This window comes from Lissotriton helveticus, chromosome 9 (assembly GCF_964261635.1).
Source record: "Lissotriton helveticus chromosome 9, aLisHel1.1, whole genome shotgun sequence".
NCBI lineage: Eukaryota > Metazoa > Chordata > Amphibia > Caudata > Salamandridae > Lissotriton > Lissotriton helveticus.
Window position 1 is genome coordinate 1138096737 of NC_136070.1, and position 13691 is coordinate 1138110427.

The 13691-nt window shown below is 41.9% G+C and overlaps 1 protein-coding gene across 1 annotated transcript in view; it reads left to right on the top strand.

The window, feature by feature from the left end:
- DNAH12 (dynein axonemal heavy chain 12) overlaps positions 1-13691 on the top strand; it is a 1534490-nt gene that overhangs the window by 285654 nt on the left and 1235145 nt on the right. The window contains exons 14-16 of the mRNA XM_078661571.1: positions 696-821; positions 4942-5076; positions 11223-11416. Of these exons, the coding sequence (XP_078517697.1) occupies positions 696-821; positions 4942-5076; positions 11223-11416 (455 nt within the window). The remainder of the gene's footprint in view (positions 1-695; positions 822-4941; positions 5077-11222; positions 11417-13691) is intronic.

Sequence of the window (13691 nt, forward strand, 5' to 3'; positions counted from 1 at the left end):
AACTGCTTCATTTAAAAGCAGTCCCAGACATGGTGGTCTGCTGAGCCCAGCAGGCCACCATCCATGTGAGGGCCTGTCATTCCCAATGGGCTCGCAAATTGCGAGAGGCTCATATATATTAATGAGCCTTGCAATTTGCTACCCCATTGGGAATCGCAACCAGTGTTAAACACACTGTTGTACATTTGATTTTCCGCCTCGCAATTTGTCGCAAATTGCGAGGCGCAAAATCAAATGGTCGTACATCTGGCCCTTGAATGAGTAAATCCCTTTGATACATCAGGACGTTAGTGCTTTTGAACCTTGATATGTGGCAAGCTTGTCTTGTCTTGTAAAATTCAGTGTGGTTACCATGCAATATACTATACCGATCTCCAAACTTATTTTGCCATTACAAGGTATTACTGTGTTTTAAAAGATTAGAAAGTATGCCATTTGCTTTCTAGTAATTTGTCTTTGGGAATTGGTATCCATGACAATGTATTGTACAAAATTTAGCAATATGAAATTATTTATATATGCTGAGCTTTTTAAAGTGTTAATTTTTTTATCATATGCACTTTTTACACATTTTACCACCCTTGAGTAGTGGTAATTTGACTTTTGATATTTGTGGCGATTAATTAATTTCAGATATGTGAATAATTATGTTTTCATTTTTTCGCTCGTAAGTAACCGTGTCATCTACCTTTTAGGAGGTCCATCGCCAGCTGGATTACCTACTCGATGTTTACATTTTTCCAAATGAAGATCTTGAACTCAACACCACTGTGTTCCTCTGGCCGCAGAATATTAACCCTATTTTTGATCAAAATGATGAGGTTAGTATGTGTAGAACCTGAAACATAGAGATGAACAGTCTCAGTACAAGCCAACTTGTGTCGACTCTCTTTGTTGCCAAGTAAACGGAATTCTAATTGGTGTTGGTCAATTACACGGTTAGTGTTACGTTACTCAAAATGAATCTGATTAACAAAGTGTTTTTGAAAAGGTCCAGTTATACGCATTGTAGACATTTGGTCTATTATTTGCCTAGAGTGCTGACTTTTTGGGATTCACAAAACTACCTTGGAGTATGCTTAGGAATTCAGTAACTACCGATAAGAAGTATCAGGGCGAGTGATTCAAATCCAGTTCAGAATAGTGTGTTTTTTCTTCTTTCCTTCAAGTTTTTTAGTGAGAATCATAATGCCGACGTATGTTTCGATTATGCATATCAGCTGAAGAGTTTTCTTATGGCTGTAGAAACACTAAACTTTATCATGATCCAAAAAATTAAAGGCACGCGTGACCGTCATGATAATGCTGCTGTTACCGACATAAACGCATGACGTGACCTGCGTGCCAATCTTCAAAATTAGGGTACTCCAAAAGATAGCTTGAAATAAATCTTTGAAACCATAAGAAACGACTTAACCTAAATCGCCAGAGTGAAACACTTGTTGGCTGCATGATTCTAACCTACAAAGTTAAAAGTAATGGATAAAAAAGTAAAACACTACAGTGATTTTAATTATAAATAATTACTGGTTTGAATTGGATTTTAATGACAGAATCTGCTGTTATGTTCCCAGTGATATGTTAAGGTTTCCTAATTTTTCCGTCTGTACCACTATTCTGCGTTGTACAGCCATACTCTGTAGAATCTAAAACAGTACCTATAACCTATATGACCTCAGCAGACACAAGGGAGATTCCATCCCCCTCAGACAGTGCAAGATCCTTTCTTCAAGAATCTTTTTCAGTAAGCCTGGCAGAAACGTGCACTTTTTTTTTCTTGACAGTTAAAAATGTATTTCCCATGGCCAACCCACTTTCCATTAACCCTTGCAGCTATATGGAGTTGTTAACTTCCCTTTGCTACCCTGGATGCAAACACAGAGGTGTGGCGCCGCGGCCAGGGCGACTGACGCTGGAATCTGGGGACCACGGTTCGATCCCCGGCTCCGGCGGCAGGTTAGCCCAGCACCATGTGACTCTGGGCAATAGCTCGCTTAATCTTCCCGACGGCCCCCCAGCGCCTAGAGACCCTTACGGGTGATTGTGCGCTTTACAAATGTGGACTTTACTTACGTTTGCTGAACTAGATTTCTGTGCCTTTCCAGGGTCCAAGAAGACCTGAGAAATGTTTGTAAAGACTAACAGGCATGGGGGTATCTGGATATTCAGTAGGCTGTGCACTTCCATCCACATGTAGTGCCTGCTGGAAAGTGGTTTATTATTAGCGATAAGTAGTGACAAACCACTAGTAATAAGGCCACAAACACAATAAAAGGGTCAGTCAAGGTCTCAATAAATAATTTCTTTGCTCAACCCTTATGGGCTGGCATCGAGTAGTCATATTTAGCTTAGGAGACAGTTGTGTAAAGCATTTAAAAATGCCAATACATTAAATAAGTAAGACACAACCCACAATAAAAATCCAACACCAATTTATAAAAATATAATATAGTTTTATGATCTAATAGACACCAATACAGCAAAAATCCAATATAGGGAACCAGAGATATGAATCTTTAAAGATGAAAAGTAAACCTAGCGCTTAGAAGCAAATAGCACTTAAAGGGTTAAAAAAGGTTGTGCTGGGCTAGAAAGTCAAGAGTTCTTTACAATTATTTCCAGAATTGTTTCTTGGTGCAGGAGAGTGGTCCACAGCACTAGCCAAGGGTTTAGGTGCTCTGGTTTGCCTATTGGGGTCTGGGACTAGAACTCCCACAATGCATCATAACGTCTGGAGTTTTTAACAAGAGTTGCTCCAAATGTCTGGAACTTCTTCCAGAAGATCTTCTTGATGGTTCAAAGTGTCCACAACACCAATCCAGGGGTTTAGAATCTCTGAGATGGTCCTTGGGATGTTGGCACTATAATTCCAGCAATACACCGAGCCAAATCGTTAAAACTCCATTGAATGCTCTCCAGGGTGGGGACTTCTTGGTGGAGATGATGCAGGTGAGCTCCGTTAACCAGTAGCTGGCAGGGAGTCCACTACTTAATACTTTTTGAAGCAAGGAATAGTCCTCAGGGCTGTAGTTCCAAGTGTGCAGCAGGTGCAGCCCATCAGAGTGCAATCTTTTGGGATGCAGGCCAGGGTTCCAGCAGGGCAGGCCTTCTCCTTGTAGTTTCAGGCCGCAGGTCTCAGTTGCTTGGCAATTCTTTCACATTTATGCACTGTTCCTGAGCATCAAGGAGGGAGCACCCCCTGACTTATGCAATGGAAGGTGCATCCAGGTGTATGACCACGTCCTCCAAAAGTGTGGCAAATTATTTCCCCATAAAGCACCATTCTTCCAAAATCCAACATGGAGTAAGGTTGTCCTTGGAAATTAGATCAAGCTAATCCAACCCAGTGGCATGGCAAAGATTCCCTAAAACTCCCCTTTCCTAATCTAATCACAGGGGCTCCTGTGTGGCTGGGGTTGCAGGATGTCAGGGTGAGCCTGTGCTGTCCCAAAGTGTCATTATCCATTTGAAGACCAGTTTGGCCACTATACCCCCCCATCCTGCTTGTAGTTTCTGCAGCTGTAGTTCTCCTTCCAAATTAAATCAATTTTCTCGCTAGCAGGCTACTTCACACCTCATTAAGACAGTTTGGCTCAGCCTGGCAGAGACTAGACAATCTGGTGAGGGCAGTTGGAAGGCCTGGGTTTTGGCTTTCAGAAAAGAAAGTTTATTAACTCATTTTCTGTGTTAGTTAATAGAAATCTAACAGTGGCAAGTTGTTGGATTTATCACAACTAACATTCTGTTACCTTGAATGATAGTTTTATCTTGCTGCTGTCAGTTTTTATACTTAAATAAAATATTCCAATGTTAGATTATGGAGCTCATTATGTACAATGGAGGGAGGGGTGGGGGAAACAAAGTTGGCAGTTTGTTCCTCACATGGCATATAAAACATATTGTATAAATCCCTGGTTATAGTTACATGGCACCCTGCCCCTGTGGCACCTAGTGATACATTAGGGGTGACACATCTAAAACTAATGCAGATTACTACTTTGGAAGTACCTTTAATTCCAAAGTCGAATCTGCATATAATTTAATTTTGAAGACAGTCTGCAAAGCAGGGCTGTCTTTAAAATGACAGCAGACAACACAGCAGTGCACACTCTAGTGCAAGAAATCTACTGGGCCTCTAAACCTCTCTTCCCTATTATTTAGGGTCTAGGGGCGTATAGGTAGTTTACAACCTCTGCCTTATTATATACTAGTGACTTACAGGGGTCTGTCAGTACCTAATTACCATGCACTTTTAATCACAGCACAAGTCCTGGGTTGGTTAGCAGAGCCCAGGGCACAATCAGAGTCAGAAAACCAGCACCTAGTAGTCAAAATGGGGGCAAACTTAGGGGGACACTGGAAACAGTTCCTCTTTTCTCACATAACCCCCTTCCCACGCCTTCACCTAAACGTAGCACTGCAGACAATCTGCCACACTGGGGGATTATCCACAGAACTCATGTCCACCTGTGGGTGCAAATGTACACTCATACTGAGTGTGAATTGACCGAGCAGTGTTCTGGTCATCAAGGTTCTACTTAGATGCAGAAAAGGTTGTTAGGCTCATACAATTTAGAAAAGAAATGGTCATGCCGTTATTTGGGAATCAGATATCTATTTGGAAAACGCCTGTTGATAAAATGACATTCTATAAAGTGTTTCTTACATCCCTTTTACTCGCAGTGGGAAGGTACTTCTGTCTTTACTAACATTATTCAGCATTTGAAGTCCTAATTAGATCTAGAACAGTTGCTATTAGTGATCAGCACTTTCCCCTTACCTAATCATTCTATGCATTGCTGGTCCTCCTAATGTTGTGTTGTACTGTTGTCTTTTGGGGTTTAAGATTTGAAAATCACCTTGTAATTTCAGATAACATGAATGATGACCTAAGACTTTTTAAATTATTTTATTTCACCCTAAACAAAATGTCTTTTTCAGCTGTTTGAAGAAGCTAAACGCAAAGGAGAAATGGAGCTCACTGGCACAAAGGAGAAACTGATGATGGAACTGGAAAAGCTTGGCCGCCGAATGCAAGAATTTGCAGAATGTTCTGAACTGGACATGATGCAGCAGGTTTTGGACATTAATATTGTTCAATACTTTTGCAATGAGAGTTACAATATATACTGGTGCCTGAAGAGGTCCTGGTCCATGTTTCCCCTTATGCACTCCCTCCTTTTATACAATTTGTACAGTGCTTCATTGTAGTTAAATCACAATGCTAAGATGTAGATTGTTAACATTTGCCTCAAAATACATACTTACTTAAAGGGATAAAAGTGATTTGTATTTTTTTTAATAAAACATTTTATTGGCATTTATAAAATCGAACAGAAACAAAAAGCAATGGTTTGCAATCTAGCTGAGAATACCATGTTACACAAGTCAGTTCTCTAACACAAACTTACCCCGCATTTATAATATATGATCACACAAAATAATTTTCTAATGTAGTCTTTTATTTAAGTTACACCTGATTTCAACGTTCTAAATCTCGCCCCCTAATATTGTTAGCTGTTGGCTTTTGTGGCAAATACCTTAATTTCATATATAGTAATGTTGGCCCTGGCGGACAAATGCTCGACTGCTGTGAATCTACATCTCTCAATATTTATGTTAGTTTTATTTCCAGACAAATGAGATATAGAAAATATAAAAATAATAAAACACAAACCTGTGCTAGATGGAGCAGGAAAGATACGTGGCAAGTGCACATCTACATAAGACACCGATGATCACCGAGAAACACCCACATTTCAACCTGAGTGATTCCAAGCAAAAACTTACAATCATTTCATAAACTTTGAGTGTTACTTCAAAGAAGCCGGTGACAGTTAATTACAGACATCTACCCTGTTTTGGCTAGTGTATGTGATGTAGTCTGTTGTATTTGACGTGCTTTGTGAGAAGAGCTCTTGATGATCTGTCATATCAAACAAAGTGACCAGCACAGTAGAGAGTGTTGGCAGCATGCATGACATATGGACCCCAGTTCAAATTCACCGTGATGCACATCTGCAAAGTAGACACAACTTAAAAACTTAGATACCTCCGAAGATTGGTGTTAAAAGGCTGCATAACTATTAGGTGTGAGTGATTGCACAACGAGTAGCAAATCTAAGGGGTCAAAAACACAATACCCTGAATCTCTGGCCGTCACCAGTAAGGTTCCTAGGCCCTCAGGCCAATCAGGCTTCCAAAAGTGTCTATGTATTCACCCAATTCTGCCTTGAGGATGTGTAGCAAATCTAAGGGGTCAAAAACACAATACCCTGAATCTCTGGCCGTCACCAGTAAGGTTCCTAGGCCCTCAGGCCAATCAGGCTTCCAAAAGTGTATATGTATTCACCCAATTCTGCCTTGAGGATGTGTGTTCTTCTCAGCCCTGTGCTTTTGACTGATGCATTTTGGCTTTTTTTTTTCACCACTAAGTCTAGCCATCTGACGCTTCGAGCAATGTTGACTTGGGACAGCTTCATTGTCTGCCGCTCCACCTAGAACCCTGTAAATACAACTGACCCACATGAACATCTCTACCTTAGCTTGCAGCGCTGCACCCTCACTACACCGTAATCCTCACATATGGGAATTTAGCATCCTAGCTCCATGATTGAACATCTATGAAAACACCTGAGCTCCTTCCTCACAGTGAGGAAGTTGTAGCTGCCAGTAGGACTAGGATTTCCTACTGGTAGGAGGAACCCATATGATGAAGCATTTCACCCTTGGGTGAGTGAGGGTTCTAGTCCTAAAGGGATGATTCCCCCTCTTTTGGTAGGATTTATTATAATTTTGAGAGAGTTCACAAAAGAGATTGCACATCCAGTTAATATGATAAAAATCTTGTGCTAAATATCCAGACCCGAGGTGGCATCGTGTTACTGATTATATTTTTGGGAAGTTCTCCTCGTGGTCTTTAAATTTCGATTCCCTGGGACCCCACGCCACCATTTATGTTACTATAGATGCACTAGGATTGTCATAACCATATTATTACTGTGGGACCAATTAAGACTTGGTCAAAAAATAAAACTGAGAAGTTTTGTGACCGTTGACTATCTGCTTTTATATACACTTAAGCACTTTCAATCGATTGTCCATTCAGATTATACTACATCAGGAAGCTTACTAAAAATGTGAAATTGGACAATATGTAGAGCATGGAGCTATTTGTATTTTGTACCATTTGAGAAATACATCCATGTTGTATATTTTAACAAAGTGACTCAAACGTCTAAAATTTCTAGAAACACATTTTATACTCCTTCTTTAGCATTACCTGGAATTCATTTGTACGCTACATGATCCTTTCTTCTGTTATTTTCCCACCTTGTGCCTGTTTTTAAAACTCTAACTCCTACATTTGGTCAACACACCCATCTGTAGTTGCAGTTAAATTTAATAAAATAACTTTACAACTCCTCTTAACTTTGCCGACTGAGCCAATAGTTGCTGCCCAATTAATGTAATTAGTCACTCCGTACTCAATGTTTCTTATAGAACCTTCTTGTCCTTCGGCCAAGTAGCAAAGGAGTATGTGAAATATATGTGTGCCACTTCAACTCTGTGAAAATAGCATTTCTCTAATCAGCCCAGTCCATTATTGAGAGGAGCTAGAGATGGAGAAGGAGGCTTGAGATTGTAAAGGAAGAGCAGTGGTCTAGAAAGGCAGCACAGCTGTCATCAGCCCCAAGCTACTTAACTACAGTCCAGGTGGAGTCCATGTTCAAGGGGAGGGGGGAGGAGGGAGTTCAAGTTCAAGTTCAAAATTTGTATAGCGCACTACTCGGGTCTCAAGGCGCTTGAGGGGGGGGGGGTACTTTACTTATCGAATATCCAAGTTCTTAGTTGCTTTCTGAAGGAGAGGTGGTTTTGTGTGAGGCGGAGGTGGGTGGGGAGAGAATTCCACGTTTTCGCTGCTAAGTAGGAGAAGGATCTTCCCCCATGGTGGATCTTTGGATGCGCGGAATTGCGGCGAGGGCTTGGTTGGACGATCGTAGTTGGCGGGTGGGGGTGTAAAAGGACAGGCGCGTGTTGAGGCATTCGGGTCCTAGGTCGTAGAGGGCTTTGTGTGCGTGGGTGAGGAGACGGAACGTTATTCTCTTGTTGACAGGGAGCCAGTGGAGGTCTTTCAGGTGACCGGAAATGTGGGCTTGGCGGGGGATGTCTAGTATGAGTCTGGCTGAGGCGTTTTGGATGCGTTGGAGTTTTTTCTGTAGTTTGGCTGTGGTTCCGGCGTAAAGGGTGTTTCCGTAATCCAGTCTGCTTGTGACCAGTGCGTGGGTGACCGTTTTTCTTGTTTCAGTGGGGATCCAACGGAAGATTTTTTTGAGCATGCGTAGGATGTTGAAGCATGATGATGAGACGGCGTTGACTTGTCTGGTCATCGAGAGGGAGGAGTCCAGGATGAAGCCTAGGTTACGTGCGTGGTCCATTGGTATGGGTGCGGTTCCCAGGGCCGGTGGCCACCATGAGTCGTCCCAAGCAGAGGGGGATGAGCCTAAGATGAGGACTTCCGTTTTATCCGAGTTCAGTTTTAGGCGGCTGTTCTTCATCCACTCGGCTACATCTTTCATTCCTTCGTGTAAGTTGGTTTTGGCGGTGTTTGGGTCTTTGGTGAGGGAGAGGATCAGCTGGGTGTCGTCTGCGTAGGAGATGATGTTGAGGTTGTGTTGGTGCGCGATGGATGCAAGGGGACTCATGTATATGTTGAAGAGGGTGGGACTGAGTGATGATCCTTGTGGTACGCCGCAGATGACTTCGGTGGCCTCTGATCTAAAAGGGGGAGGCGGACTCTCTGGGTTCTTCCGGCGAGGAATGAGATGATCCAGTCCAATGCTTTTCCTTGTATTCCGACGTTGCTGAGGCGTTGTATGAGGGTGCTCTGACAGACTGTGTTGAAGGCTGCGGAGAGGTCAAGTAGTATGAGGGCAACTGTTTCTCCGTTGTCCAGTAATGTTCGAATGTCGTCTGTTGCTGCGATGAGGGCGGTTTCGGTGCTGTGTTTGGCTCGGAAGCCGGACTGTGAGGGGTCTAGGGATTTGTTGGATTCGAGGAAGGCGGCGAGCTGACTGTCGACGGCTTTCTCAATGACTTTGGCAGGGAATGGGAGGAGCGAGATGGGGCGGTAGTTCTTAAGTTCAGTGGGGTCTGCTGTGGGTTTCTTCAGAAGGGTGCTGAGTTCGGCATGTTTCCAGCTTTCCGGGAAGGTAGCGGAGTTGAGGGAGCAGTTGATGACGTCTCGGAGATGGGGTGCGATAATGGAGTCTGCTTTGTTGAAAATGTGGTGGGGACATGGGTCGGTTGGCGATCCTGAGTGGATGGAGTTCATCAGGCGGATGGTGTCTTCAGTGGTGATTGGGTTCCAGGCGCAAAGGTTGTTAGAGGGGGGTTTTAGTTCGGAGGTGGGTGGAGTGGATTGGTCTCCGGATTGGTTTTCAAAGCTGTTATGTATGTCGGCGATTTTGTTGTGGAAGAATGAGGCTAGGGAGTCGCAGAGGTCTTGGGAGGGAGTGATGTCGTTGGTGCCGGCGGTGGGATTGGTAAATTCTTTGACGATGTTGAATAGTTCTTTGCTGTTGTGGGCATTGTTGTCAAGTCGATCCTTGAATGCTGATTTCTTGGTGGATCGGATCAGTTGGTGGTGTTTGCGGGTGGCGTTCTTGAAGGTGGTCAGGTTGTCAGTGGTAGGGTTTTTTCTCCAGGCTTTCTCGAGGGTGCGACAGAACTTCTTGGATTTCTTAAGTTGAAAATAGAAAGTCCTGACCCCAGAGAAGATAGCATATACATGGTTCCTCGGCCATATGGATCGCAGGGTCATTTAGTTACCTATGGCTACCCATTTTGAACAGCCAGAGAATGTGATGCAAATCCCTAGTGGATTAGCCCTCTCACAAATGATGAGCTTAGATGTGTCATTACTCGCTCTCCCCTGTCCTACCCATTCAGGTTTACCAACATTTGCAGACCTAGCAAACCTGACTGAATCCCAAAGAACGTGATGTCAAGCTTTCAAAAAGAGATACAGGTTGGAAGAGTTAAACCCAGCTCATCTACAGTCAAGAAGTGAGTAGCCAGTTGCATGACCTAACAATTCTAACCAAGTCACACACATTGAGAAATGTAAGAATAAGCATTTGAGTTGTAGAAATTTGACACTAACCCAGAAGGAACAACACACATTTCAACATCCCAGGTATGTAGGGTAACTATACTGCCTCAACATTCGCTGAAGCAATAACCCCCAAATTTCGCACCAACATCTACACTATCCACACATGGAACAAAGCATAATTTGAAATAAAAGGGCAAAGGAAAAAGTCACTCAGTATGGCTCTGGAAAGATCTGGGGTCTTTGGTATATTCTTAAAAATATATCCTACAAATGTTTTAAAATCCAAATTTGGAGGCATAAGTTCCAGGCAAACCCAACATTGTGATTGCCAATATAACAACATCAAAACTATGGGATATACATCGGAACAAGGTTGTAACACTTTCAATGACAATGTTAGCAAGTGGTAGTGGTTTGGAATCAGGATTTGAAGAAACAACATTCTTGAATTATCAGACAAGGGCTATTTCATCAGTGGCTGTCGGCATGGGTCCACTGCTTACTCCTAGTAAACATTTGTGAAACTTTTAATAATTTTTACTTGCAGTCCATTTTCCTTAAAAAACGAGCTGCATAAAAAAAATATTTATTTAAAGGCAATTACAGACATGATGGTCTACTGACTCCAGCGGGCGATCATCCCTTTAATGGCAAGAAATTGTAGTGGGTTGGAATTTGTGGCCTACCTCATTTATATGCATGCAGTAGGCTGGATTCTAACCCACTACAATTCAGATTGTTAAAAACTGGCCTATATTTTAGTTAGGTCCATTCTTAAAAATCTTTACTGATCGCAAAAATACTGGTCACAAATTGCGAACAGCTTTCTGCAACCATATATTAGTACATATGGCCCCTGTTGTCTTTTCAAATGCTACTCACAGCAAAAGCCAGACTAATTAGAGTAACTGTGCTAACTGGCTCCCTTCCTAAAAATAATGTTTTCATTTTCTATTTTGTATATTATACAGTTAAAAAGATGTGCTTTTTTTTTGGGATTGTTAACTGAAGATCTGTACATTCCTTTAAACCTAGAAACAATTGTTCTTTACTAAAAATCGGAAGTGACCCTCCATTAAAGAGCTACCCTTTGATTTGATTACAGTACAATAATGACGTGAGAACAGTGATAAAACGTATACAGGAAGCAGAGGAGACAATGGAATTTATTAATAAAGAAGAAGCTCTCTACAAACAGGAACTGAGCACCTACCCTGAGTTGGAGTTCATCAAAGTTAACATTGAGCCCTATCAGAAGGTTTTTGGACTTATTTTGAAATGGCAACGGACAGAAAAACGGTGAGTATGTGCAGCCTTAGGCTTCCCTTACTAGAGAAACACAGGATAGGTGAGTAGTAGTGCACCGCAGGGTGCGTGGTATTTGCAGCTTTATCTAGCTGTCTTAACCATTTATCTGATTTTTACAGCTAAAGGAATAACTATTGGCAAAGCCCGTTGGTTTCGCTTTGCCAATCTTGAGTGGATGATGTTGTTGCATTTGTCAATGCTTGAGGATTTTAAATGTGCATGTATTACAAAAGCTATAGTGGTGAATGTCGATGTTAAATGTATAGAAAACATTGTTTCCTATAGTTAAAAGAAGCCACTGCGTTGCTTGGTGCAACCTGGGGCATATCGCCACATTGTGCTGCATAACATGGCAGCCACTTTGCAGGCATAGAAACATATGTTTTGCACTTTCAAGAGGGCCACCTCATTGTGTGAGCCAGTGTGATGACACAACATGTTAGACATCTTGAAAGTTTAGAAAACATTGTTTTTTATATAGCTCTGTTGACCCATGCAATGTGACCATGTATTTGATGTTGCATCACACATCATGTCCGCCATCTTTAATACCTTTAAATGATGAAAGAACAATGTTTTCTGTATCTTTAACACCTGCGCTGCTAGGCCTCCTGCGTGCTAAACCTATTGGCTATTATGTGTAGTTCATGCTTAGGCCCCCATAACCGTTTGTCTACATAAGGGATCCATGACAAATTTGTGTCCTTTTTTTCAAACATCATGCGGAGAATTAAGGTACCCAGGGTTAGTGGATTTCCCTGGAGGGGATTGAAAAATTTGCCAAAATATAGCTACATTTGGGTTTTGGGGGAAAATATTTGAAAAAAAGTGCTGCAGCAGATAGCGTCTGCTCTGTGCAAATGGTATCAATGAAGGGTTTGCGGTGCTAACATTCCGATCTTCAAGCTTTCAGGAGCAGGCAGGCGTTTGTCAGAAAACCAAATTTTCCAACTCCGTGTTGGCATTTTTTTTTAACCATTTCTCCCATTTTTTGAGCTTTCAACCTCTTTCCAGTTAAAGGTAGAAATGGGTGTGAAACCAATAAGGGTTCCCGGAAAACTAAACATTTCTGCAAAGTAGGCACAATTCTGAAATCAGCATGGGTTCAATTGTGGAGATCCTTCAAGGTTTTCCTACAGAAATTAACAGTTGAAATAAAAAAAGATTGAAAATGAGTTGAAAAGAACAGCCATTTGTGCCTAAATTTTCACCTGTAATTTCTTTTAACTATGGCATATTTTTCAAAGCAATATACCGTTATGTCCGCTGAACCCTTCTGGTTGCGGGGATCTATATAGGGGTTGTAGACTCACAAGGTACTCCGAGCAAATAACTGAGCCGCATCTTGCAATGGTTTTTCATTGTGTACCGGGTACATAACAATTCATTTGGTAAAATATAAGGAGTGAAAAATGGGTATCAAGGAGAACAAGATATGTGGTTTAGAAAAAGTGGTTATTTGCACATCTCTGAATTTGTGGGTACCCATCCTAGCATGTGAATTAAAGGGCTGCCAGCCAAGGGTGCAGCACATTACAACACTTACATCGACAGACAGCGCCATTCAAGGGCCTATCACTTTTTATAGGAATATCACACTTTACAACGCACGTGTTACAACGCGTGTCATTACAATGCAATTTTTACATCACAAAATCCATTACAACGCATGATGTTACAACGCATAATCCATGACAATGCAATTACTATTCTAGCTCCGCAGGGGCATTACTTTGGGGAATGCGTTGTAATGGATTATGCGATGTAATGACATGTGTTGTAATGGATTTCGCGTTGTAAACCTTTGTTGTAATGACACGCGTTGTGATGCATGCGTTGTAAACAATGTTTCCCCTTTTTATACGCACACTTCAGTCCATGCACACCCCCAGCAAAGCACCAGTCCGTTCACACTGCCAGCCAAGCGCCAGCCCATGCACACTGCCAGCCAAGCGCCAGTCCATGCACACCGCCATCACATTTTTATTTACAAAAAATAAAAACACAAACAAGATGCATAACCACATACGTTAAGGAATCCAGTCTTCAACCTGTTTATAATTTTTTCTTCTTTCTTTTTTTCAATGTTTTCTCAAAAATTCACCGAAAATGTTCATGATACTTTCATTTTTTAGCACTTTATGTTCAACATTGCCCATCCAGGCTTTCACAACTGCACAAGAGATTCCTAAATTCCTCCATGCACAGCGTATTTAGTCTCAATCCAATGGATTTCAGGAGGATTACATCATGGAGAACATAATTT